Consider the following 20100-nt stretch of genomic DNA (forward strand, 5'->3'; position numbering starts at 1 on the left):
ACAGTTAGATTCCGACTTCATTTATATACTGAAGACAACGCCCATTTTCTGAAGATCATGTGATTTAGGAGAAGACGTGTTTATCCTTACATTAACAGTTAAATGACTGTATATTTAAACTGAAATACGTTACTCTGTTTTTCTGTTCATACACATTTTCGAATTGCATTATGGGACCGTGATCGCGCCTTTCGACAACTTTTGATGGTCATGGACGTACAAGCACAGCCATACACAACATCTTACCCAAGTTTTCCACCGGCGAGTTCTGTTAATAAAAAATAAACACAACATTTCAATTAAACGACTGCTTTATTATCATTATTATGCACCAGCCATGTAAAGTAAAACAGGGTATTTCGTTAGATATTGTTAACAAGAACATGTTCATGTTTTTGTCTTCTCCTCATCAGTGAAATATGCAATCTGTTCATTTACAGTTTATTTGTCAGTATTTTTAATCTGCTTGGTGCCAGAGTAGTGACGTCCCTTCCCCCGTCGTTACCTTCAGCTACGCTCTGTGTGTCAAAGGTATGTTCTTTATTTAATGAAATATAAAATGACTGTTTTCTTCGTACAACACAACCAACAAGAGCTAGCATTGAAAGGTAAGTTAATAATATTGTATAGTTTGGTGGAAAGTTATCGTGGTGTATTTCAAATGATCGCTATTTTAAGAGGTGGGTAAAAAACGGAAAGACACTTTTCAACTAAACTCCGGTTTTCTTCCCACATTTGCCTCGTTTTCGCTTTCTACATGGCAGCAGAGTGAAATCAGCCTATTGGTCAGCTACTTGCCATCAATTGTACTCGAAATAATGATTTGAAATGTTTTATTGGCTTATTATTTTTCTTTTTCTCTCTTACTAATACTTATTTTCAGAAAGAGACCACTACCAAAATACAAAAGACATATGGTCTCACACATGCACACACACACACACTTTCTGCATATCATACACTCTCTCTCTCTCTCTCTCTCTCTCTCTCTCTCTCTCTCTCTCTCTCTCACAAACTCTCTCTCTCTCTCACAAACACACTCAATCTGCATCTCTAACACTCACATGTACACACGTTTTCTTCATCTCTCTCTCTCTCTCTCTCTCTCTCTCTCTCTCTCTCTCTCTCTCTCTCTCTCTCTCTCTCGCACGCACGCACGCACGCACACACACGCACACACACTTTCTGCATCTCTAACAATTTATAGTTTATTAAAATTTTCCAAGCCAAGGAAGGTTTTACATTTTTGTTGTTTTGTTTTGTTGACAACAGGAGCCTGGTGGGTATAAATCAATGAAGTGGGTCCAAAGCACCAAGGCGTACAGTTTACCACCTAAACTCCTTCCATCCCTGTCAGACCTGAATGACTTTCAGAACCCTTGGAAGATTTAAAGGTAATGAAGCACACGTTTTCACTGCTTCTCTTTGCCACCCATATTGTTCCAAGTATTGTTGTCAAAAGTACCTACACTTTTTAGAAGGTAAAATCTGAAAGGGGTAGTTCACCCAACAATGGCAATTCAGTCATCATTTACTTACCCTGTTGACATTTCAAACCTGTGTGACTTTCTTTCTTCTGTAGAAGATAAAAGAAGATATTCTGAACAATGTTGGTAATCAAACAGCGGTGGCACACATTCACTTGCATTGGTGCCACCACTCATACAAAGCAAGTGAATGCGTGCCACCATCGTTTGGTTACCAACATTCTTAAAAATATCTCCTTTTGTGTTCTGCACAAGTCAGTCAAAAGGGTTTGAAATGACCAGAGGGTGAGTAACAGATGACAGAATTTTCATTTTCGGGTAAACTATTGACATGCAAGTAATCACAACAGTTGTAGGTTAAATGTTTTGTATTATTTATTTTTTACTATTGTTTTTGTTTTACAGCCATATAGGTATCAGTTATGGAGAGAAAGAAGACGAAAGACGTGGATCTGATATTACAATATTTCCTTATGCATGTTAATCAATATTAAATGTAATTGTAACTAGTTTTTGAAGGTTAAGTGTTTTAAATTTTTCATTTGGATGCCTTTTCAGTGGTTAAGTCCTGGTTTAGGTCTGGAATTACATAGCATCTCAAAATTGACTGTTGAAGATGTTGCCAGTTTTCTTTCCATCTTGCAGTTAACTTGGTTTCTTGAAATGTATTTGTAATTTTCCCACTTGTACTTACACATGCACCTTAATGTAAAAGTTTAAGCCAATTAGCAATGATGTTGTTTGCTCAAGTAAGACCTTACAGTATGTTTTGTTTTATTTGAGTAATTATTACTTACTTAGTAGATATTTGTTATTACAAATTGTTTGTATTAATAATTAATATAATTATATTAAATATTAATACATATTTTTAATATAATATAGCTTTCCTGTAGCTCAGTGGTAAGAGCATTGTGTTAACAACGCAAGGTTGTGGGCTTGATCCCAGGGGATTGCAGATACCTGTGTATAAACGTAAAGGATAATGCAAATCTGCCAAATGCCTAAATGTAAATGTAAATATAATCACTGTAAATTGACAGTTAACTAACAATTATTTACTGCTTCTTTACACTAATGTATACTGTAGAAAAAAACTGTAGGTATTAGTTTTACTGTAGGGAAACCATACATTAAGAGTGTTTTCACAGGGGAATTACAGGGTTAAGTCAGTAAGCTGCAAGTAATTTTTCATTTTTTACAGATATAATTACCATTTTCCCTTTTTATACTCTTGGTTTACCATTACATTTGTGAAATTGTCCTCTTTTTTATTGTAGGTATAGCATTATAACACAGAACATATATTTTTTTTATTATACATTAACTTTTAAATAATAGAAATGTTTAGTTTTTTACAGTAATTATACCAATAAAAACATACATATTTTTTAAACAGAATGCTTTATCTACTCCTATAAAAGAAAATGTTCATGGATTTCTAGTAAGGATAAACACGTCTTCTCCTAAATCACATGATTTTCAGAAAATGGGCGTTGTCTTCAGTATATAAATGAAGTCGGAATCTAACTGTGTGTTAGTTGGACAAGGAAGAAAAACAGATAACCTTGTAAGTATTGTAGATTCATTTTACTAAGCTCTGAAAACATTATGACCTTGAACTGAATTATCTCAGATTCGACGACATTCTTTAGACTTTGTGAATTAAGGATATTTAATATATACTGTATATATTATATTCAAGTCAGGTAATGTGGGAGAACTAAAAAAGCAGTTAAAAAATTGTAAATAAAATCAAATAGATCTTGATTGTCATTATTACAAAAAAGCAAAACACTGTTTGGCAGCTCTCAAGAAAGAAAACATTCTAAAGAGTATAAAGAGTGCAAAGAGTTTTTCTGTTAAAACAATGAAAGTTTATCTTTTGTCAAGTATGTTCTTTCCTAAAATACAGCATTAACAACAAAATGTTGCAATACAACATTTATTTAAATTAATTAGATTTTATTTAATGGAATCAACAGCTTGCATGTTAAAAGTTAAAGGTTGAGTGTGGCATGAATTTTTGTTCTGTGTTTACAGGAAAAAATGTCTATTTAAAACAATTGTTTTTTAATTATTTATAGTGTGGATTGCACCAACAAGGATTAAAGTAGAGAGAGTTTAGAGCTGATGTTGACTCTAGTTTTATTTTATTTCAAAATGCATTGCACTACTTAATTTTTAACAGACATGAACTAATCGTGGATAAAAATGTTAACCTTTATTTAAACCACCGTATCCATTTATTTTGTCCGCCGTGTTACTGGTGTTACAAAACAGTTGCACTGTCTTGAAAAAAGGAAACAAACTGTTTGTGCATGTTAAAGAAACCGTCTCGGTTACGTATGTAACGTCTCGGTTACGTATGTAACCTCTGTTCCCTGATGGAGGGAACAAGACGTTGTGTCGAAGCCGACAGATGGGGTTCGCCCTTGAGAACCAATCATCTCTGACTATTTTGAAAAGGCCAATGAAATTGACGAATTAAATTTGCATGCCGGGCTCCGCCCCCGGATATCCGGGTATAAAAGGGCAGCCGGCGTGCTCATTCATTCACCTTTTGTGCTGAGGAGCCTGAGAGCATCTCTTGACTGCTGCAGCGGACGGCTATTGTCGTGGCATGAAGGACACAACGTCTTGTTCCCTCCATCAGGGAACAGAGGTTACATACGTAACCGAGACGTTCCCTTTCTGTCGGTCTCTCGACGTTGTGTCGAAGCCGACAGATGGGGTTCCTATTGAAAACGCCACGGCACTAGCCGCGTCACAATCTCCAGCGAAGCGACGTTGACCGGCCTAGGCGAGTCAGACGTAAGCGCTCTCGCGAAATTGTAACCTTCCAGTGGGCAGGCAGGGCTCCCAGAGCTTTTGGCAAAGATGAGTAGCCCCTGCCCTCGGCCACCACAGACGGAGGCCTTGTTCTCTAAACGAGAAGCCGTCCAGTATCGTAGGGCTACTGGGTAAGCGCTGTTCCCTCAATGTGGACGTGCGCTACGGAGACCACTTCCCACCATAGGGGGGAATACAGTGGAGACACCAACATGGTCTCACCAAATAGGGGAGAACTCATCGGAGGTATGTGCGGAGTGCCGCAAGGTGGATGTCCACCTGGGGGAGGTCATGGGTTGCCACGCGGGGAACAATCTCATGACGACATCTCAGACGGAACCACCCTAGTGGGGGGTTACTACGTGTGGGGCACTAGGTCCGGTTAGAGCTATATGTAATAACTCAGCTTGATACCCGGCCATAGGCGGCAGGGCTGCTCCGCCGAGCCCGCCGCCCTGAGTGCTTATTGATGGATGGCGGGACTGCCTATTCTTCACCCTTGGGGAAAGAAGGGAGGCAGCCCATAGCGCACTGATCCACCTAAGAAGGGGAATGGCGCTATGCGCAGGCGTACGCCCTACGACTGCTGGTCTCACCTGTTGGCAAGACTCGAGCTGCCGACTCCCCATGGAGGTTGCAAGCCTCTGCGAGGTATAGCGTAGCCCAACCCGCAACTCTACAGATGTCTGCCAGAGAGGCGCACTGAGCCGATGCCCACGAGGAGGCCACACCGCGAGCGGAGTGTACCGTCACTCAAATGGGCACGGGCTAGGATCGGCACGCCGTAGTGACGGCGTGTGCGATCCAGCGCGACAACTCTGCTCGGAGACAGCACTCCCGTTGCTGACCTCCAAAACAGACAAGAGCTGCTCAGGGCCTTGAAGCCCTCCGTGTGGTTCGAGTAGAGGCGCAATGCGCTTACTGGACACCCCACGTACAGGTTGGGTCTTTCTCCCGGTGTGGGAGCGCCTGCAAGTTCACCACCTAGTTCCCAAAGGGGGCGGTGGAACTTTGGGCACGTAAGTCGGCCGGGGTCTCAGGATCACGTGAGAGTCACCGGGCCTGAATTTTGGCAATCGGTGGACACGGAATGCTTGCAGGTGCCTCACCCTCTGGATGGACTCGAGCCCCAGCAGGAGAGCCAACCCCCGTCGCAGAACGAGAAAGGGGGCTCTCCGCAGGGCCCGAAAAAAAGGGGACCCAAAGGTCCACCTTAAGGTCCCAAGAGGATACGGGGCGCGGACGAGGCCTTAGCCCCTCGCGCCCTAGAGGAACCTAATAATCAGTTCATGCCGCCCCAGAGGCTCACCAGCAACTGGTACGTGATAACCGCGACAGCGGGTACCCACGCTCCAATGCTGAAGGGAAGATTACTCCCCAGCCTCTCCTGCAATAGGACAGCACGTTCCTGAGCGAGCAATTCCGCGGGTCTTCTCCTCGAGAGGAGCACCAGAACGAGAAGGGGCGCCACTTAAAGGCATCCAGCCTTGTGGGCATGGCCCTTGCCTGAGTGACAGTCTCCACCACTGTGGGGGGTAGATCATCCAGGAACTCCTCGTCCCATCCAGGAGCCAGACCCAGAGGCCCGGCTCGAATGCCACAACGTGTCCATCCCCTGCGAGTAGGCCCTTCGCCAGGGGATTTGGCCAGGGGGAGTTGTCGTCAGGAGTATTAGCTCCGAGGACCAAGTGTAGTTGGGCCCGTACGGCGCAACTAGCAGCACTTGATACTCCCTTCCCAGACCTTGCACAGGACCTGCGCAATGAAGCTCACTGGGGGGAAGCGTAGTTCCGCTTGTCCCGCGGCCAGCTGCGCGCTAGGGCCTCCGTGTCGAGGGGGGAGCCTCGGGAGTGCCCAGCGGAACTGGGTGGTGTTCAGGGAGGCAACAGGTCCACCTGTGCCCGCCCAAACCACACCCAAGCCGGCCGCAGTGGTGGAGTCGTCACTTCCCACGAGGTGTCAACTGACGAGAGAGCGCTTGGCTGTCTGGTTCAGGACACCCGGTGGGCGTGTGACCTGCAGGGGCTTTGCCACCTGCTGTCTCCACCAGGGGTGGAGTCGTCACTTCCCACGAGGCGTCAACTGACGAGAGAGCGCTTGGCTGTCTGGTTCAGGACACCCGGTGGGCATGTGACCTGCAGGGGCTTTGCCACCTGCTGTCTCCACGGGAGGAGGCGTTTGGGCGAGTTGCGATGACTGTAGCGAGCGAATGCCACCCTGAGGTTTAGTACGCTACGCCGGTCGTGCTGTCCGGGCCAGTATGCTGGCTCTGCACGAGAGGCCGGAGCCTCATCAGTGCAAGCAGGACAGCTAGCAACTTGAAGGCAGTGATCTGCCAACGCAGGCGGCGGCCCGTCCAGCGCCCCGACACTGCGCGCCCGTTGCACACCGCACCCGCACCCCGTAGGGAGGCATCTGTCGTTACCACGACCGGCCTCAAGACCTGCTCGGGGTTTTAGGATGCGACGGCAGCAGGCGTAATGACGATACGTCTACTGCCAGTGTGCCACGCTCTCCAGGGAACTCATCTCTGTAGTCAGTGCTGTCGCGGTCCCATGTGCGTCAACCCGAGGGGGACAGGCCACCCCCGAGGACACCATGCCCAGGAGCCTCTGAAACTGATTTCAGGGGACCCCTGGCTGCTGCCTGAAAGTTCAAGCAGCTCAGCACTGACTGTGCGTGCTCGTGAGCGAAGCACCCAGGGACCTCACAGGGGGGGGGGCTGCGATCTGCTTCATCAACCCGCGGGGGTTGGTTCAATGACTAGCAGTGCTGGTACCCCCGGGGGGAACGGCTCCGCTAAATCACCTGCCAGGCGATGGCGCAGCTCGACGCACCGTCGAAGCGAGAGTGCTGAGGGCTGCTTTATACTCGTCATTGCGTGACGCCACGACGCAACGTCGAGTTGCCGAACACCATCTTTCAGAGGGTGAGAGCGGCTGCAAGTGGGACCCAGAGAGAGACCTCTCCTTGTGAGTAGGCGGGCACTAGGCCCCCGAAGGGGCCCAGAAGGTATTTGGGACGCGGCAGGGACCGCCCCAGTCCGACCATCCAGCAAACAAGGCTGGGTCGGGCCCGATGGTTCAATCTCTCTAGGTGGTCCTTCTCTCGACGTCTTCCTCCGGGGGGCCACCTGCGGGGGCACCAGAACCGGAGTCGACGCTGGAGAAGGCCAGGGCTGCTGGGGGCAGACCACGTGCGGGACCTCGACGGCCGAAAGGCGGCCGGGTCACAGCAGGCCGGTCTGTTTTTACACTGTCAAAAGGCTGCTGGAGCAGCCCTTGACAGCGCCACCAATCAGCCGACCTTGCAAGAGGGGAGTCGGGAAAGTGGCCTTTCTCGACATCGCCCCCCTGCGCAAGATTGGGTCCGAGGCATCTTTCCGGTCCACTGATGTGGACATCGTCCGACCCAGCCTGCGCTGCCACCGCGGTCCCCGGAGGGCCAGTCGGCGGCGGCACTACTTGGGTCGGTCTTACCCCGTGGGGCTCTCTTTAGCTCCCTGGCCTGCAGGATGGCCATGGCGTAAGAGTGGAGACAGCTTGGTCCACGGCACTGCCAGCCTCAACACCGGAGATGTCGAGACCTTACATGCCCTGGACGGTGAGTCTAGGTCAAGCTCCCCAGGTGGCCGCCGTCTGCGGATACCCGCGACTGCATGCTCCACCCAGGGTGCATTGACATAGTCCCTAGCTGCCTCCCCGCCCCGAGGGAAGAGAGGGCGATAGAGTCAGCTAGACGGAAGCGCGCCGAAGGGGACGCTCCAGGTCTTACTGAACTCCTTATGCAGCTCGGTAAAACTTGGCACTTGAGCCGGGCACGGCTTGGAGTCGCGCCCGGGCCCAATGTGCGAAGTACCCAGCCGCGAGCACCAGGGCTGCGGCGCACCGTAACCCGACGCTCACGGCGGTCCGAGCAAGCATGGCTGACATCTTGACGTCTGCTCTCACCTGTGCTCGACCTCCCGAGGGAGGGAGCTTCAGGGAATCGCCAGAGTCTGATGCTAGCAGGTCGCGCTCCGATGTTGCAAGAGACACCTCATCTCCACGGCTCGTGTCCGAGCGCATGGCTGAGGAATAAGATGGCTTAGGACCATCCTTGGGGAACTGCTAAACAAGCGAGACGGGGCGCGAGCGGTCCGCGAGCCAGCCGGCTGACGGATTAACGCTCACGATAATCCCCACATCACCCTCGCTGCTCGCCACCGCTGACGACAGGGCCGTAGCCGCTGCGGTCACAGAACGGGAAGCAAACGAGGTGGTGGCTTGCTCTTGACAGAACATAGGATCCCAATTGGATCCCATTCCAATTATCGCAAAGCCATGACCAATATTGCATTTCGGATTTACAACCCGAATCCAGCTTGATGGGCTCGTGCAATTTGGGGACGGTTTTTGAAAGATCTAGAAGCCTGGAAATAAAAAAGCGACCTTGCGGAATGATCCGCATGGCGAAATTAAGATGTCCGAGCAGTGAAAGTAATTCCCTTTTTGTAATAATCTCGTGACGTGTAACTTCCTTCACTGTCTCTCTGATGCGCTGTAGTTTATCGAGGGGCAACGAAGCTTGCATGAGATTGCTATCTAAACTAATTCTGAGGAAGTCGATGAAGTTTACTGGGCCGATAGTTTTCTCTTCTGATAAAGGAACGCCTAATTTGCTGAATGTTCTTTTAAAAGTATTAATACATCGCTCTGGCGAGGAGTGGGGATAATCCACGACCAGAAAATCGTCTAGCAAATGAAGCACGAACGGCAATTTACAATTATTTAACAAAATCCAACATAGTGCTTCTGATAATGTATCGAAAATACGTGGGCTGCTGCGGAATCCGAAAGCGAGTCTAACGGAAAAGAAGGTTTTCTCACGCCATTTAACTCCGAACAAATGCCATTGCGACGGATGGAGTGGCATGACTTTAAAGGCATCGACAATATCTGCTTTTCCCAACCAGGCACCCTTTCCGGCCGTTTTAATCAACTGAATTGCGTCATCGATTGTGCTGTAAAACAGAGAAACATTTTCGAGAGGTATTAAGCTGTTGATGCTTGGAACATGTTCGTTGTCATGAGGGGCTGACAGATCTATGATTAGACGCTTTTTTCCCGAATATTTTCTTGTGGCTATGCCTATAGGATTAATTCGAAATGTATGGAAGGGAGGGCAGTCGAAAGGTCCGATCATGTAACCCTTTTCGATCTCTTTAGTCAACAAACTATCGACTACTTGTGGTTCCCTGTGAGCTGTGAGAAGATTTGGGGAGACTCGACAAGCCGGCGAGAAACCGTGAAGAAGTCCATTTAATAGATATGTGACGAAACAACAGTTGGGATGCTTCGTTAATGCTTTGCCGAGTTCAGGAATGTTGACAGGAGTGGAAGGCTTTATTTGTTCTTTTTTAGTGGACGGGATCTTCGTGGACATATTGCCTTCGGATGCCCGTCTCCACAATAACTGCATGCATGAATACATTTACAATTAGGAAATCTACAAACATTTTAATTGAAATTGAAACACATAGGAGTATGGATGACCTTCTCCTTGGCCACCTCTTTTGGAATGCTGCCTGAATGAGATGGTTTAGCGGACCTCGGGCACAGGGAAGGACTGTGCGTGAACGACCCGCATAATGAGCAGGATAAGGCACGATGGCCGGTAAAATGTCTGCTAATTAAAGCCTAGTCTACCACGGACCAGTCTAGCCTTTGGTTAAACCTTTGAATATACATGGCGGATTTTGCTGAAAAAGATTTGTGGTACTCATAGAACAAGGTTCCGCCGTAAGACATGGCGAGGTCAGAAATAATGGCTAAATACGTGCCTAGCTCGGAGCTATGCTCTGGATGAATTTCGCAAATCACATCTCTGTAGATTCCAAAAGCAACATTTAATTCTGGCATGGTTAAGCAGTTAGAAAGTCTATGATCATTATCTTTCAAAAGCACAGAAATGTCTCCACAGTCTACTAGGTGTTTGTCTTGACTGTCCGAACAAAGCAAAATTTTAACCAAATTAATGTCGATTCCTGCGAGGATTTGCATGCGTAGGTGGGGTGATATTGCAGCGGCTGGAGGAAAGAAAGGAGCTCCGATGATGGGGGCTGGAAGTGCCGTTGCTAGCGACCTGCGTGGTATCGTGCCTAATGGATCAGCCATGGAGGGGTCGAGCACTGCTACCGCCGAGTGAATGGCGGGCATTGAAGAGCAGATAGTTGAGTTTGGTGAAAGCCGACTCTCCAGTACCTGTATCCTGCCGTTAAGGTCGGAAAGAGAGAGCTGAATGCTTTGAAGAGCTTTCATCACAGGGTCCTCGGAGGCATTGCCGACTTTCTCTGAATCGCGCTTTTTTGGTGTATGTCCGGCAGAAGAACGGGCACACCGCTTCCTTTTTGCGGTGGTTTTTCTGGAGCCGTGTTGCGGGCGTCAATGGAGTTTCGGGTATGCATTCCAAAAAGAAATCGAATAATTCCTTGTGTTCGACTCCGAGAGGAGCTTGGATATTAAGGCTACATAGAGTCGCTAGGATCTTTTCGACTGGCCAGTCTGAGATGAGCTGGGTAGGATTTTTACTAGCTAAATGAGAGCTTCTCCTCCTGACGCGAAACGGACTGTCGTCTGTATCGCATATTTCCCCGGTATCCTCTGGGAGGAGCATATCATCATCGGAATCCTGAGCAGACATAAATGCCAATAAAACGAGAACTGCTGTATAAATTAACGGTGTTCTCATTGCAACGTATTGCTTATCAGTATCTTACTTATCATGCAACTGAGATTGCTTCAGTGTACCGCAAACGAGGAACCGCCGAGGCTGTGATACGGAATGAATGGGAATTTAAATGCTGCGCTGTGGTGTGTGTCGGATTAGGATTGGTGCATGTCAGAGCTGCTGACTGTCAGCTGGAGCGATCTGAACTGACGTGACCTGCCTGAACTTAAACGATGCTTGATTTTTGGGGATGATGAAGTGCGGCTGTAGAAGCCACTGGACATCTCGGCCGAGGGAACGGTTCGATTGCCTTCGCCAGAGGGGTGGCAGCCCCGGCCTGGAGCACAGGAACATCCCTGCCTCTGCTGAGGTAAGAGGATGCCCGAAGCTCGGCGGAGGTCTGGCGAACTGGAACGAATGCCGAGACGGACCGCACTCCCAGCGATGAGTCCTCGATGAGTGTATCCCAAGAGATCAGCGGGCAATGCCACACTGAAGAAATTGCTCTTTTAGAAAAACACCTCTGGAACTGCCAGGACGCCCAGGGGAATCTCCGCTGCACCGCGTCGTAGAATTCGGAAATTCATAGAATGTCATCAGATGCGAAGGCTCCGAAGAACAAAAGGTGAATGAATGAGCGGCATGCAAATTTCATTCGCCAATTTCATTGGAGAGGCTGGGGTCGAGCCCAGTGGTGGTCTCGATTTCCCTGGGCTCATCCCGTCAGGAATGCTTTCACGGTGGTTGGTGACCAGATGGTGCTCTCCTCTTTGACGTCTTCTTCCGGGGGGCTGCCTGGGTAGGGGCGATGTTGAAGAGAGGCGGGGCTGCTAGGAAGCAGCAGGGCAGGATGTGATAAATGCTTCTTTACCATCGAGAACTGCTGAGAGAAGTCCTCAACCGTTTGCCAGGTGCAGTGCTCCACAAATAAATTCAAGGAAAGGAGATAAAATGCAGTTATTTATTCACAGCTCAGAAAAACAGAAGACACAGAAGAGTCCAGACAGCAAGACCAGGCAGGAGGATCAGAATTCAAATAGCCTCGAGCGCTTGGCCAGGGGTGTGGGCAAATGGGCACTGGACTGATTGTGGGGCTGGGGAGAAAACGGCCCACCGGGGAACTGAGGCAACAGTTAAATCCAATTAAGTAATCCACAAGGCAGAACGGTATAATCCAACAAAATAGGAGAGGAGAGTGGAGCCCACACACCACCAGAAGGGAGGTTACCTAGAAGCTGGTGAAGCAGAGTCTTTGGGGTCGAGAGAAGCAGCAATGCCAGGAGGTCTGTGGAGGAGAAGAGCGATCCCAGAACAGGCGAGGACAAAAGAGATCCATGGCCGTCGGGGCAGCGATCTGAAGGCAGAGGAGAAGGAGAACACCGTGCAGACATCTAGTAGCTCTGGAGCCTAAACGAGACAAGACATCAGTGACTGGGGAGTAGCAAGGCAGGGCAGGGCAAGGCAAGTGAGGTAATGAGAGATGACGAGGGGCGGGGCACACACGCACGGACTCAGAACACATGGGTGGCTGTCACACCAACAATACCCTCAGATTGTCATCAGATTGTTGTAGCAGTATTAAATCAACAGCTTTGATGATTTTACAGCGTGTGATAGAGTAAAAAATATGACAGTTTAGCCGCATCATTTTCCTGCACCTCGCGACTGGAGCAGACATATGAAAGAATAGTGCAGTGTTTCTGGGGATTGTCCTCGGTTGTGTTCAGGGCTGTTTGTGGCAGCACCATCAGCTGTGATGAGCCTTTTCGGGACCGAACCACAATTTAGACAGGGTGCCCACAAAACCGGTGTCCCTGGTCACTAGTACCACTAAAATAACTACTCTTCTCAGGATGTCGGTCTTTTCTGTTTAATCACAGATTTTGTGCTTGTACATAAGCCGACCACCCAGTATATCCAACCGCCAAGCCAAGACTAGGTTTTTTTTAATTTCCATTTTTATTTACAAAAAAACTAATCACTGAAGCATGACATGACGTTTTTGTTTCTGATTATTTTCCTGCACATGTTATGACAGATATGTGTTTTTTATTATTTAATCCTCCTCAGTAGTTTATTAGTTAAATTAATCCCTAACTGAAATTAAAGTTAATCTAGATTTAGTGCAAAATTTAAACATAAAACAAAAATGTATTAAATATAAATCTGATTATTTTTAAGCAATGTTTACAGTTCGCTGCAACATAATTAGTACATAAACCTTGATTTAATCTAGATTTAAGACTAATCCTTGTTGGTGCAACCGTACCATAGAGTCATAGAATTATTGACATTTTATATATTACATTCTTTTCTATAGAATAGATTTTGCTATTTTGCATAAAATGGCTTGTGATTGTTCAAAATGTGTCAAGACCTAATTTAGATTTAATGTCTATTTAAATCTGTAGCATCAAACCTGAAAACAGTCTGACCTGGAAACAGTCATGACAGATTGTCAACGCTTCTCAAACAGGTATAAACATCCTAACAAACCGCATTGCAAAAAAAAACACAACACATGCAAATACAATATACATCATCAAATTAAGAAAACATGATCAGTTAACAACACAGACAGCAAAAACCAACACATGCTCAAGGCAATTCAAGTCTATTTTACAAGGCTATCTAGTAGGAATTTGTAAAGTGGTATTCATTGTACAATCTTCACGTGCACCAGTGTCAGTTAGGTTTAGGGGTGGGGTTAGAAATGGGGCTTCATTATTGCCTTTTCTTGTCATATGTTTTTGATTAAATGCAAACATAGTTGACAAATAAAAAAAAATCCTCATACATAACTTGAACTGTTTGGATTAGGGTTGAATTTTGAAGCAATTGCAGATAAACTTAATGAAGTAAAAAACCCAGTTCCCTTTGTGTCAATCTCTCAACATTCTGTCGAGACTGACAGAATGGGGTTTGACTTGAAAACCTATCATCTCCAATTCTACTTTGAAAAGGCCAATGAACTTGGAGAATGTGCCCATTCATTCACCTTTTTGTTCTTTGGAACCTGCGAGGCTTATGCTGAGCGGTTTTCGAATCTTTCTACTGGAGTCAGCGGTCCTCTGAAACACTCCGAGGCTGCTGAGGCATATAGCATCCTTGTCGGCAGTCATGCCGCTCGGGAGTCAGGCTGTAGAGCGTGGCACACCGGCACAAGGCGTGTTCCCATCATGTCTATCTGCCGCCGCACCCTAGCCACAACTCTGTTGTGTCCAGTACGGGCTCTGCGCTTCTACTTGGACCGAACACTACTCTCCCCTCTTCGGGCAAGTAAGCGCGCTATTCCAGCCTCTCTATTTCCTCCACTGGATGAAGTATAGGCTTTCCATCCATCACTAAACACTTGGGGAGTACGAGCCTGGCAGAGCATCTTGTATTCACGCCCAGCATATAAGAAGTTTCCCTAACGAGGTGAACCCTTGTACCTTGGCTATCGCTCCACACGTAGTGACTTCCCTACTTGAGTAGTGTCTGACCCCCTGTCGGCTAACCTGTTACCTCCCCTTGGTGGACTCCACAGCTTCTGTGCACCCCCTGGGTTGGCGCACTACTACTCCCATGAGTTCTTCCTACTTGTGAGACCGTGTAGGCATTCCACATATTCCTTTCGGCAGATGTGGTCTCTGTTGGGTTCCCCCCGTCAGGCGAGGGAGTAGCGATTCCCAGGGCTCCTTACGGTGTCAGTGGCCTCCTCGCCTCTAGAGTAGCAAGGCCACCACCTATTCGGCCGGTAGTAAGAACCTCTTGTTGTGGTGACACGAATTGATGTCTTACTACATGGCTGGATGGTTGCGATTCGCGAGGACCCTCGCCTAGGGCGGTCTCCATCAGGGAACAGCGATTACATACGTAACCAAGACGTTCCCTTTCTGTCGGTCTCTCGACGTTGTGCCGTCACAATCGCTGGAGGAGGTCATGGGTCACCACGTGGGGAACCATCTCATGAGAATACGTCAGATGAAACCGCCCTGCTGGGGGGTTACTTCGTGTAGGGCATTAGGTCCGGTTAAAGCTATACGTGATAACTCAGTTTATACCTGGCCACAGGAGGCAGGGCTGCTCCGCCCAGCCTGCCACCATGGAGTGCTTAGTGATCGATGGAATGCCTATTCTTCATCCGAGGGGAAAGAAGTGAGTCAGAATAGCGCACTGACCCGCCTATGAGGGGGAAGGTGCTTTCGCAGGCATACACCCTACCGGTCGCCGGTCTCACGAGTTGCACGACTCAGGCGTACACCTGTTCCATGCGGGGGTTGTAAACCCTTGTGTAGGTGTTCTACAGATGTCTGCCAGAGAGCCAGAACCCACAAGTAGGGGGGCCTCTGGAGCTGTGCGCTAGGGCATCCGTACCGAGGGGTCCTTAGTAAGGGAGTATCATAGCGGGCAATGGCTGGTGTTCAGGGAGGCAACTGGTCTACCTGCGCCCGCCCGAACTGCACCCAAATGAGCCGGACTGGGGGTGGAGTCGCCACTCTTTCTAAAGCGCCGACTAATGAGAGAGCACGTCGGCTGTCTGGTTCAGGTCGCCCACGATGTGTGTGGCATGCAGGGACTGTGGTGTCGGGCGAGTTGCGTTTACTGCAGTGAGCAAATGCCACCCTGGCGGTTTGATATACGCTACGGAAGTTGTGTCTCGTTGTCCCGACTCTGGGCAAGGTTGAGCCAGAGGTGATTCTCCGGGGCCACAGGTGTGGACATCGTCCGACCCAGGGTCCGCGCCATCACCTCGGTTGCCCGGAGGGAAAGGTCGGTGACGGCGTGAAGTTCCTGCATGATGGTTGATTCGGTTTTACCCGGCGGCATGGCATGAAGAGCGGAATAAGTTTGGCCCGCGGCATTGTAAGCCTTCGACACCAGAGATGCCAAACACCTACCAGCTTTGGACAGAAGACTAGGTCGACCTCCCCAGGTGGCCGACAATTGCACCGCGACAGCATGCTCCATCTGTGGCACATCGACATAGCCCTTAGCTGCCCCCCCATCGAGGGAAGTGAGGGTTGACAGAGTCAGTTTGACAGGAGGGCGCCTAAAGGGGGTGCCTTACCGAGCTCCTAATTCACCTCGGGAAAAAATGGTACTGGGGCCTGGAGCGGCTTGGAATCACGCTGGGACCCGATGTACCACTTATCCAGCCGCAAGCGCAGGGGATAGGCGGTGTTGTGCACCGCAGCCCAACGCTCACGGCAGCCCGAGAGAGCATGGCTGACATCTCGATGTCTGCTTCATCCTGAGCTCGACAGATATCCGGGGCGGAGTCCGGCATGCAAATATAATTCCCCAATTACATTTGCCTTTTCAAAATAGTCAGAAGATGAAGGGTTCTCAAGTCAAACCCCATTTGTCGGTTCGACACAACGTCGAGAGACTGACAGAAAGGGAACCGAGGTTACATAAGTCACAGAGACTTTTTCTATTGCTCCACCAAAACCTTTACAAAACCTGGTCTTTACATTAATGTGCCATGTGAAATGTGGACGTACAAATATCACATAATGACACATGTTTTTCATATACACATTAATATGTCGCAAAGTGCAGTATAAAATTATTATGTTTTTCTGACACTACAGTGAAATGAGTTGTGCAAAAACTGAGGAACTCATCAAGAAAAGCATCTTAATTAAAGATGGAAATCCTGCTCGATATCGTCTGCAAACAACATCAGATCATCAGAATCAATCAAAGTCACATAGAAAGATCATCATTGGTGAAAGAGACCCAGATAAATCTCATAAAATCATTCTGCTGGTTGGAGAAACAGGCACCGGAAAAACAACCCTCATCAATACTATGATCAACTACATGTGTGGTGTGAAGAGAGAAGACAAGATCTGGATTGAGATCACAGAGGATCAGAGTGACAGAACATCAGTTCACAGTCAGACCCCCCTCATCACTGTCTATGGATTTTATATACCAGAGAGTTCACTTGACCTAACAATCATTGACACACCAGGATATGGAGACACTCGAGGAACTGAGCATGATAAACAGATCGCCAAGAGTTTCCTGCATTTATGTAAATCTGATAATGTGGTGAAGCAAATCGATGCTGTTTGTTTTGTGATTAAAGCAGATCAAAATCGACTAACTGACAGTCAGCGATACATATTTGATGCTTTTCAGTCTTTATTGGGTGAAGATATTAAAGAAAACATTGTGTTACTCATCACACACTCAACTGGGCTTCCTCCTCAAAATGCTCTTACAGCCGTCAAAGAAGCTCAAGTCATGTGTGCTGTAGATGAGAAGAACCAGCCCATTTATTTTCTGTTTGACAACTGTCAGTCATTGTCCTGTGATCAAGACTGGGACCTCAGTTGTAATGGAATGAAGCGTTTTTTTACGTTTCTTGAACATAGAAGAACAAAAGGCTTAAGATCAACTCGAGAAGTTTTGCAAAAAAGGCAAAAGTTGGAGGAAAACATCTCCGAACAAAAAGCACATGTTCAAACAATGGAGCAAAAACAACACGAGTTGAAACAGGCTCAAGATGATCTGGAGAAACACAAAGAAAATAAGAACTTTGAGTACACAGTTGAAGTGTCCTACAGAGTAAAGGTTGATATTGATCCTGCTGTAGCTAAACAGGCGATGTGCTGCACCGTCTGTGAGGAGAACTGTCACTATCCAGGATGCTGGTGGTTTAAAAATATCTCCTGGTGTCATGTATTTAAAAATGATCACTGCACAGTGTGTACAAATAAATGCCACTTCAGCAAACATGTCAAAGAAGATAAAATATATGCAGCACAGAGAAAGTCTGAGAAGAGGATTAATGAAGATTTAAAGAAGGAATATGATGATAATTATGAGAAAAGTCTTTCTAAGGTCAACAAGCTGAATGAAGAACTTCAAGAATTAGACAACAAGAAAATCAAGCTGGTAATGGAAGCTTTTAACTGTGTGGAGGTTCTGGAGAAGATCGCTCTGAACACTGATTCTCTGTTCACACTTCAGCACATTGATTTTCTCATTGAGAAGATGAAGGAAATCAAAGAACCTGAAAAAGCTGAAGAACTGGAGAACATCAAGAAGAGAGCAGGGGAAAATCAAGCACCACATACAGCTTAACACATTTGCTTCATTTAGTATACCCAGATCAATAAACATGCAAGTAAGTGCTCCCTCAAATCACACCAGCTTGGGCAACCTGATCCACTGTAATCGATTGCAATATTTTTGTGACATTCCCCCTACTCCTTACACAAAAACACCAGAGAAAAGATGCCCAGCGTTCCTGCTCATATGTGTGAACATGCCATAGGCCTGCTGCAGGGAGTCATGAGGATGACCGATTTGACCAGAGCAATCTTCTGCAGTATCTGTATATAATATTTTATATAAACTATAGATGCAGAAAATTCCACTATGTTAAAGGCAAAATCAGCAGTTTTTAATAAGGTACAATTAACTCTCATAGTGTATATATAATCCAAAAAAATATATTTTCAAACCAAGGGGGCATGAGAAACAGTGGAACCATATGTTGGACATCTTTTATATGAGTTAGCTGTATTTGTTTTTATAAGCAAAGAATAATCTATAAAAGCGATGCACGGAAGAATGGGGTTCTCTTAAATGAAGAGGAGGAAGCTTTTTATTAGGAGAGAAGATTCTGCTCCCAGGGGTCCTCAATCTCCTCTATGGACAGCACCACTGCCCCAAAAGACAAAGAATAAACCTACACAAACAAACCAACACAAAAAGCAGGTATGCAGGCCTTCACAATCTGCAATAAAAGGTGCATAAATTCTGTGATTCTTTATATAGTCATTGAACCTTTTTAAAATGGCTTTTGCAATAAATAAATCATGTCTACATCTGTAACAGTTGTCTTCAGTTTGGTTTTGTCTTCTGTGTTCATTGTTAGTTAATAAGTCCTTCGTCTGATTCTATTCCCTTGTTATTTAAGCCCTGTGTTTTGCCCTATTCCTTGGTCCGATAGTGATTTTGTTTCGTGTGCTTGTGGTGTTTGTCTTTATTGTGTGATTTATTCAAAGTTACCCTTTTGGATTACCGTCCTCATCTTGCCAATTGATAATACTCTTAAGCCATGTGTAAAACGAACCAACTTCCATGTCTCTACGATGTTCCTATGCATTGATTTTGCTATTGCTAAAGGATTGCTAGGCTAACCAGTTTGGTTGTTATGGGCGTGGCTTAGCATCTACCAATTGATGAGGCCCTAAACTAAGAGTGAAACGAACCAACTCCTGTGTCTCTATGATGTTCCAATGCAGAACTGATTGGTTGCCTGACTAAAATTAGCCCAACCACATGTCTCTACGACACTGCGCTGGAAAGATATCCATACCGTATGTGGGAGTATAGTAATATGATCTGAAACCACATTTATCAAAAGACTATTCAAAGATTATTGTACGTATGATTTAACGTTACAATCAGTATACCTGATCAATGATTATTCACATAAACGCACTTAATATTCTTTTAAGCATGTTTAAGAGAACATTTGAGCACTATGCAGCAATATAAAATCCAGTAATGTCTGTGAGACCTAGAAGCCTGAGGCCTAAAGTTTAATCAAGTTCAGAGGATGAGGCACAGAAAACCTAGGTACTTTCCACTGACCATTGTAACTAAGATGGTTACATTGTATACAATTATTTAAAAAATAGCTAATAATGAGCCAACCACCATCTATTGGTGGCGGAAGAACAGCAATTGGTTAATACAAATAAGTGATAACAGGGTCTTTCAAGAGAGTTTTTACTTTAACTGTAGGCTGGAGAACACTGTATTTTCAGATGTTTTGGAAAGATCTCACTTTGTTTGGCTTGAACTCTATGACACCTGGACCTTCTTTGTCTAAGCAATTATTTTAAATACAAGATCAACTTTCTACTTCATAAGTTGCACCCCTGGTATGTAAGATCCTTTTATTGGGAGAGGAAACATGCCCATATAAGGCGTTTTAACTGTTATAACTGTCCTGTGTTGAATATCTTCGCATTACAACCACTTAGAGACAAGGCGGTGGGCTCATTTGACTCAGGCAACCAATCAGTGTCACATGATCATAATTAAGCTATTAAGCCAT

General features: G+C 46.4%; 1 protein-coding gene across 1 annotated transcript; it reads left to right on the plus strand.

The window, feature by feature from the left end:
- Window positions 1–3026: 3026 nt before the first annotated feature.
- Window positions 3027–18864, plus strand: LOC306889108 (uncharacterized protein). The gene is made up of 3 exons (XM_079488370.1): window positions 3027–3057; window positions 13439–13503; window positions 16607–18864. Exons 2-3 carry the CDS (start codon window positions 13475–13477, stop codon window positions 18108–18110), a joined length of 1533 nt encoding a protein of 510 aa, XP_079344496.1. The 5' UTR covers window positions 3027–3057; window positions 13439–13474; the 3' UTR covers window positions 18111–18864.
- The last annotated feature ends 1236 nt before the right edge of the window (window positions 18865–20100 follow it).

The sequence above is a fragment of the Barbatula barbatula genome (assembly GCF_947034865.1).
Source record: "Barbatula barbatula genome assembly, contig: SUPER_23_unloc_1, whole genome shotgun sequence".
NCBI classification, from domain to species: Eukaryota; Metazoa; Chordata; class Actinopteri; order Cypriniformes; family Nemacheilidae; genus Barbatula; species Barbatula barbatula.

What these genes read in the sequence shown, in the direction of transcription:
- LOC306889108 (XM_079488370.1), top strand. Translation starts at nt 13,475, where the DNA reads ATGACAGATTGTCAACGCTTCTCAAACAG. An exon ending in TGTCAACGCTTCTCAAACAG is followed by an intron (nt 13,504 to 16,606) that starts GTATAAACATCC and finishes CTGACACTACAG; the next exon opens with TGAAATGAGTTGTGCAAAAA.